The 8,443-nt window shown below is 42.7% G+C and overlaps 1 protein-coding gene across 1 annotated transcript in view; it reads left to right on the forward strand.

Annotated features, from left to right (window-relative positions):
• The window catches only part of LNX2 (ligand of numb-protein X 2), a 26,714-nt gene extending 25,862 nt beyond the window's left edge, over positions 1 to 852 (forward strand). The window contains exon 9 of the mRNA XM_010134062.1: positions 230 to 852. Within this exon, the coding sequence (XP_010132364.1) occupies positions 230 to 365 (136 nt within the window). The 3' untranslated portion in view covers positions 366 to 852. The remainder of the gene's footprint in view (positions 1 to 229) is intronic.
• Positions 853 to 8,443: the final 7,591 nt, after the last annotated feature.

Genomic DNA, 8,443 nt, shown 5'->3' on the forward strand with positions numbered 1-8,443 from the left:
CAGGTCATCTCTTAACGCAGAACTGACTTTGTATTAGAATTGAAATAGGGCGATTTGGGAGTTTCAGCAGTAAAACAGACTTAAAATGGAACCTCTCTGGGGTTTTAGCTACACTTCTGACGCAATGCAAACCTGTCACCCCAGCAGTGACGTGCTGTTTGTTGGTGTGGACTAGTTACTGCAGAGCAGAAGTCATCGTTTGTTTGTTTTGTCGTCTCGTGTTTTTCAGGTGTGGTGATATGATTGTTGCTGTGAATGGACTATCCACGGTTGGAATGAGCCACTCTGCACTCGTTCCCATGCTGAAGGAGCAGAGGAACAAAGTAACTTTAACCGTGATTTGCTGGCCTGGAAGCCTCATATAGATTTATGAATCACTTTGGTTCTAGCAGTGTCTTTTTCTAGATAGCTGGCACAAAAATCTCATCTATCTATTTTTCCCTATTGATACAGCTGGTTATAAGCAGGGCCAAAACTGCTGTATTTCCTTTTTTTATGGGCCTCTCAGACTTACTCTATATATCTTTCCATCCTGAAATAGCCATTTCTGTTTGCTATATCCATTGCTGATGCAAATGCAAATGTATACGAGCTCACAGAGAAATCCCCACTCCGCTGTGGCTGTCATTGAGCTTTCCCCATCAGGCTTGTAGAGTCAACAGAAGAACTTAGTGGTTCTTTGGGTTTCTCTGCACAGTCCTCAAGTTATATGTGATATGTAAATGTTATAGCCATGTGCCCGTCCTTCCCTGCGAAGAGAACGCGTGTCAGTACCACGATGACACATCTACCTGCTGCTATGAATCAAAATCCATTTCCAAAGGTACATCTCTTCCTTTTGTAAGCCTTTCCATTTTTGATTCGATATTTCAGACTGACTCAAGTAATCCATCTTATTCATCAGAAATTACTTGGTCCCCCAAATTTTTCTTGCAGGGCATCAGTGTTCATAGAAAAGTAGGACAAAAGCCTGATATTACTGGAATTTTTATAAAGTGCAATAATTGGACTCTTTGTTAGGAAACTTTAATATATTACAGAGTTTGTATCCTATAATGACAAGAAATATGGAAGTAATTACTGTTGCAGTCTTGGCAAGAATACACATGCCCGAGGTCGCCTTTGAGTGAATGGCTTGCAGTATTAGACTTTACTTTACAAATGAATGTTTTGCTATGTCAGAGAATTTTGATGAACATTTTTATGAAGATCATTTTTACCGTTTCTATTGTAGTTGTCAGCTCTCTTTATTCATGTGTGGAAACAATACTTTGACTTGTACTTTCTAAATGAGAGAATTATTTCCAGGGAAGAAACAAGCTATTAAGAAACCATGCGTTACAGTTTACAGGTGGGAAGGGTAGAAGGAAGGCTCTTAGAATCCAAGTCCATCTGCAAAGTAAGCTGCAAAGTTCACTCTTGTTCTGTCACCACCTGACAAATGTGCAAATGCCTTGATATCAAATGCTGAAACGTTCTCTCTTGCATTTCTGGATTTTGTTTTCCCTTTAGAGAGCACCTGCTATTTAGTTGTCAGTAAGAGTAATACTGTTTATCTTGGATTATATTTAGTATTTTTACAAACCAACCTGTAACTACTAGACACTGCCTTTCCATGATATTTGCAGGCTAAGCACCCATTTTTTTTAAGAAAAGAAGGGTGGAGTGCAGAATGAAATGTGCTGACCTGGAGCTAACCCTGTGTGTTGTTAGTGTTCTGCATATTTGAACAAGAGCTTCATTTATAAACCAGGTTCCCAACCTGAGCTGATTTTATGAATGACCTCTGTATTGTATTATTAAGTACCAGAGAATGTATTTGAGAATCACAGCATATTTCAATTGTGAAGCATGAACTTTATTTTCGAACTTAGCCAGTGTAATATCGGGGCATATTATCGCATGTCATTAATTCCAGTAGCTTTGTTTTCAAACGAAATAAAGTTGCTCTTTTGCAAAAAAAAAAAAAAAAAAATCGTTAAAGACTCATATGAATGAAGTGGTTTTATTCCTCTCAGTCATGTATGCTATGGGTTTAATTTCACAATACTAAAATACAAGGGAATGTCCTCTACAGTATATTACTGTACTGAGAGTCTTTGTTTCTGAAGCAAACACCAAACTTCTTTGATACTCTGACTGATTTGAGAACAAGTTTCCTCCCATCCCCAGATGCTGTTTATCTGTATGCTTTGCTCTTAATGCAGATTTTTTTGTTAAGTACATTGTAGTGTAGACTTTAGGGAAGATTTTGACATGTACTAGATTTAATGGTTTTTTATTTTAAAGATTACGCTTTTCATTCAAAACCCTGCGAAAACCTGATTTTTGCATTTCTTTTCTCTTCGTATATGTAACAGAAGCATGGGTTAGCTTAAACTGTGTGGTTTTGTTTGTGTGTTGTAGCTTTTGATCAGAATGTCTAGCGATAAAACCTTTCTGAATTAACTCCCTTCCCGAATCATTTTCCCCCTTTCTCTTGTAGCTGCATAGTTGGGTTTGATTTTCTGTGCCTTCTGTTTTAAATTATTTCAAGGCTTTTTTTTTTTTCCCCCCTCCAGATACTGCTATATAATTGTATGGTATTAATGAAGGATGAATGAAAATTAAAGTTCATTCTACTCATTGTAATAATTCAAATCATAGTATTTTCTCACTCTTTGCAAAATATATGTGTAGCTCAATGCAGACTCAGTTCAAAGATACTTTTTTTCTGCTGTGATTTGTCATAAATTACAGTTAGGGAATGTACCAGAGAGACTGAGGGCATGTTCATCCTGCCCAGGTAGCACATGAGCTGTTTCTCTGTGCTAAAATTACTGGTTAAGTGTTTCTAAAGTGGAGGTAAGATCTGTGCCTTACGGTATTTTGCCACAAGAAGAAGCATTTCCTTTTTCCCCCTCAACGCCAGCTGGTACTGATCACCTGGAGGATGTTTTCACAGCATACATTTGATGCAAGGAAACAGTCTTGCTGGAAGCGTCAGTTTTACAGCTGAAACTTGAGCCTCCTGGTAATCAATTCCAATCTCCATCTCCTGCAGGCAAGTATGCTCTATCTTTAGACATCTACAAAGCTGGAATGAGGCTAAAAGCAATTTCTTAATGATTTGCAGTAAACTTGCGCGGAACCTGGATTTTTATTCCCTGTGGTAGTTAGTGGGTTACAGATAGGTGAGTTCCTTTAAAACAAATCATGCCTAATGCATAAGAAACCAGCTGCGTTTGCCAGAGGGTTATTAGCTCTTGTACTTCTTGTAAGGTAAGAGCCAGACCATCAGAGTTTGGGTTTAGACAGATTAGTGAATTCATTGTTGCAGCTGAAGGTGCATGGAGCTGTTGTGTGAGGTGCTGGTTCTAGTCATCTGTGTGCTGGAGCTTCGTGGGAGGAACACCTTCCCCAAACAACCTTAGGGATCTCCAGTGAAGAATGTAAACCAGTTTACTCTGCTTCACAGTGTGCCAACGAGGTGAAACCTAAATATATTTCATTTGCTGCTCTAAACTTCCTCTTCAGAGTCAAAAACAACTGAGAGTAAAAGTCAACATCACAAAATCACAAAAAATAATTCATTGATGTGCAAATTCATTAATAGATCTGGGGTGGGTATAATGAAAATCTGAGCCTGGTTGTCAGCTATAGGATGACCCAGATAACATCAGAAACAAGGCTTCTTTTAGTTAAGAAACTTGACCATTTACTTCTGAAGTGATTTCAGTGGATCGTAAAAACTCATTAATGAACTAAGGTAAGAGATCCTGATGAGTTAAAAGGATGAGTATGTCAGGCAGGGCAGCAGTGACGGCAAGAACAGCATTAAGGCCACACATGTCTGATGTCACATAGCCCAAAAAGATGTTGTAACACCAAGGAAGGTCAGTGAACATCTTCATCCCAATTGTTTCAGGCAACTTCTAGGCAAGCTTACTTCCCTAAAAAGTGGATCTCCCCAGACACATAGAAAAAGGAGAGACAGAAAATGGTTTGCAATGGCTGGCCATAAATCTGTCCAGCTAGTGAAGAACAATTCTTAGATTATTTGTTGCCCAGATGGTGGAGAGGGTCTTCAGCTTTATGCTTCTGGGGCGATTCAAATAATGTTGATAAGGGTAAGAAATTCTAGCTAAATGTTGATGTGGTCCTTCTCTTTGTTGCCATATCACGTGGATGAGTCCCCTGAATATTAGCAGTGCAATATGGATGCAATACCCATGTCAATGATGGATTGCAATTGATAGGACAGTGATGAGATCCCTTCTGTAGAGTGACACAGAAAACTTTAGACAACTCAGAAATCAAAGAGACCCAAGAGTCCAGTCAAAAGTGCGGAGTATGCTTGGCATCAGCCATGGCATTCACTGTGCCTGAAGCTGTTTTGGAAGGAGAAGGAATGTACTTGGGTTTGGGGGTTGTTTTTGTGGTTAAATGATGCTGGTAAAGGCTGGCTAGAGGAATCTGGGGGTTGCAAGCACAGCCAAGCAGAAATAGCACACTCCTCAGCAGGGCAAGTCAACTTTGTTTTCCCAGAGAAGGAATGAGAGCCAACTGCTCCCATCACAGGAGAGAGACGAACTGGCAAGAGACAGAAGGGGAGAGCTACTTTTGTGGCTCTTAGGGGCAAATACTGCATCTTGGAGGGGCTGCCCTACTTCAGCCTCCTTCCCAAGTAATAGTAACTACCTTAAACACCTCAACTCTTCTCCTGGCCGTTTCCTACCCTGCCTTTGCTGCAGCAACCACCTGTGGAGACCGTGGCTCAGATTTAGAGAGAAAAGGTGGAGGCGTAGAGGCCGCTTTGCATCCTGCAGTGGCCTGCTGTGATGGTGAATACCAGCTTGGCTATGCCAGAGTCAGTGGTCATGGTCTCAGTGGTGACTGAGTCTTGAGCATCGTGCAGGGAGGTGGGCTGCAGAACAACCATCCCCACCTTGTAAGATGTAGCTGCAAGAGTTCATGTAAACATATCAGGAGCACTCTAACTCTGGTCTCAGAGTTAGGCTTGCCTACCACTATGGGTCCATAGCACACGGAATAACCTCTGCAGTGTAGGGTGTTTATCTAGCAGCTCTGCTTTGCCCCCGAAGCATAGTGTCTGCTCATGCAAAGCCACCATAATTTCAGCAGTTATGTTTGGTTATACAGCTTTTCTGCCATATCGCTGTTGGTAGTCATTATAGGAACAGCTGAAGGAGAGGGGGTAAGTTTTACTAAAGCAGAGCTTGCTCATCATGCATTTACCTGTTAATGGGCTCTCACATTCTGTGCTGCACATTTTCTGTACTGCCTCTTCAGGATGATATTAAATTGTGGCGTATGAGCACTAAATGGCAATGGAAATTAGAGGTGGGTGTGTTCTCTTGCATTAACTGGTTTACCACTAGGCTGGACAAGATACATCACGTAAGAGAGATGGTATCATAGGCAGTAAGAGAATTTAATTACAGTGATGAATTTAATGCTGTGATGGGATTTAGATGTAGCCATAACGTTAGCTACTTGTAGTGACTGCATTGCTTAGCAGCCTCAGCACTAGGCAGCAAGACCCAAAACGCCTGTTTTTCTGCCCCCAAAGCAGGTGGGTATTGAACCTTAACAAGGCCCGTGGTGAGCCTGGGCCTCTGACCAGTTCCACCAGACCTTCCTCAGCAGGCAGCTCCCCTAAAGCCAAATGGAGCTGGGTTTGCAGTTTGGACCCAGCTTTGTATGATAACAAATGAAATATGAAATTAAGGAACCTGTTTGGTATTTCTTTCAATCTGGGACAAACCAAAGTGCTGGTGGCTTTGCTCCCAGGTTTTGCTATAAAGCGATTGTGGAAAGCTACTGAAGAGAAGCATTTTAATCAGATTAGAATAGATAAAGGGTATAGCCCCGTGGTTATACAATTGAGCTTTCTAATCATATTAAACTTTAATACTGGCATCAGTGCCATATTGAAACAACAATTGCAAAAAGCTACAAGCATAAAATATTACAGATCCTTAAACATATTACAAAATGTCATCCACTAAAGTTAAAAAATGTTATCGTGTTTGGGGAAATGTGCCAGCTAAAAAAAAAACCACCCCAGAGCCTGAAGTCATCTGTACATGTGCAGATGAAATGCAGCACAGCAGAGGCAAGGCTTGACCTTTTGTGTTTCTTACTTTTTTATTAATTAAATTGCCTCCCAAACAGCTACTTCTGCCACCGCTATTGCCCACCTTAGTCCTCATCCACCGAGGTGCTAAGTACGCTTAGCTCTTTTTGCAGTCAGCTAAAGGGTCTCTTGTTGTGGGATGCCACAAGAGGTGGCAATTATTTACTGGTGAAGCAGCCCTGGAAAGAAACAGCTTCATCTCTGTCACACCTCTGCCGCTGCAGCCACTGCTCAGCATGCATCGGTGCTTAAAGCAGGAGAGGGCAGAAGTCAAGAGCCAAAGGAAAGGGACTGTTAATGCACGTCAAATGCCTGATTTCACAGAACCATAGAGTACCAGCTTGGAAGGGACCTCAAGGATCATCTGGTCCAATCTTTCTTGGCAAAAGCACAGTCTAGAGAAGATGGCCCAGCACCCTGTCCAGCATTGTCCAATGGTCAGGAAACATTTTAAGTGAGTCCATCTTCCAGAATCTATGTGTTTCCACCACTTTGAGCGTTCTCTGTGATTCGGGTTTGCAAGTACAAAGGACCCTGTTTGGAGATGGTGGCCCAGGGCTGAAACTCTGCCCACGGCTGTAAGTTGTGCTGCTACACCTCTGGGCTGCAGCAGCCTTGAATCACAGCAGGTGGTCATGGCTGACCCTCCTTGAGCGAAATGGCCAAGCAATAATTCAAACCCAAAGCTTAATGTTCCTTCTTCCCTCCAGCTGGAGTTTCTTCTTCCCCCAGGCAGGCTGGAGATGCTACATGATTTGTTTTTATTTAATAGAGTCAAGATACCACAGACCTTGCATTTAAACTGCACTTCTGGCTGTGGTGTGAGTGTGACTGACAGCTTGGCATGGGGTGATGTCCATGAGGGCAGCTGGGATGGGAGCTGCCACACCACTGCAGCCCTCACCAGGGGCCCCAGGGCAGCCATCCAGCTGTGATAGGTTCTCCTGTGCCCTTGGGGTGGAATTTATTCTGCTGAACATTCTGCACCTCACAGAGTCTTTCTCACCCTTAAACTAAAAAGCATTTACCTCCAGATTTTTCTTCCCAAGATTTCCATCATTTTTTCCAATGTTTTTACATGTTCCCTGTCTCCTATCCTACTACCATGCTGCTCAGACACTCCCCTGCGACCCTTTAAGTGCTTCTTTTCCTAAAGCATCTTGCAGCTTGTTAATGCTTCCTCCAGGCACAGGGTCTCTCCGCACTGTTCTCTGACAGGTAGCACGCGGTCTGCAGCGTGGGGTGTTCCGGGCTTTCCTTCACCTCTGGCACTGTTGCTGCTGGGACAGCTGCTGGGTTTGTTGCTCCCCACCACGGAGAAAGCATCACGGTTGGACTCCTCAGAGGTCCCCCATCTCCAGCATCCACCCCAGCACCCCACACACTGGTGGCCCCAGGGTGACAGAAGGCGACTGGTCTCTAACAGCCTGGGAAGTTCGGCTTTGTGTTTCTTTGTGATCGACGCCCTGGTAATTATTCACCTGATGAAGATATACAGTATAATCGTACACTTCTAAAAATGCCTTAGATTAAAAGCTTTTCCTGGGTCTTTAGGTGATGGGCCTGCAATTACAGAAAATGAACTGCATTTTAGCTTCCCACTGAAATTAATAACAGTGGTTCTGCAGTTGACTCTGTGAGTAGATAATGGAACAAAAGGGATGCTTCACTACAATATGGGTTTTAAAGCTATTTGAGAGGAATTCTGTGTTTCAAATAGGAAAATAATTCACACAGTGCAAAACTATTTTTTGTGAAATAATGGCTCTGTGTATTCTTGAGATGTAACTGTTTATCAATAATTATTTCAGCATCCTTTTCCATCCCTTGCTGCACTGGGGGAGGTGGGGCGGGGTGGGGGGGGATAACCTGCAGGGAACTTTGGAAAAAGAAAAACAAGCCAAGGAATTAATAATGCAGAGAAGAGGTCCAGCCTGGCCTGAGCTGTACAACTGGGTTTTACCATAAACCTTGAAAAATAGATTTGTGTGATTTCATGCAGAGGCAGAACAGCAAATATGCTAAGGCTTGCTGAATTTTGGTTACCTCATCTCCAACTCGGTTCAGTTAAACTCAAGCTGTGGTTATTGGCAATTGTTGGAGTGCTGCTGGTGGGTTGCAGCTGATCTCAGGAAGAGAACGGCCAGCTCCTTTACTACATCCCAGTTAATTTGCCCTGTAGGTAGAGGCATAAATATCTCACCAAGCTTCTGCTGCATCTGCCTCCTTTCATAGCTCCTTGCCCACCACGCAGAGGTGCATCTAGGGCATCACCCTCTGGAAGAGCAAAAAAGTGAGTGGTCC

This window comes from Buceros rhinoceros, unplaced genomic scaffold (assembly GCF_000710305.1).
Source record: "Buceros rhinoceros silvestris isolate BGI_N320 unplaced genomic scaffold, ASM71030v1 scaffold3844, whole genome shotgun sequence".
NCBI classification, from domain to species: domain Eukaryota; kingdom Metazoa; phylum Chordata; class Aves; order Bucerotiformes; family Bucerotidae; genus Buceros; species Buceros rhinoceros.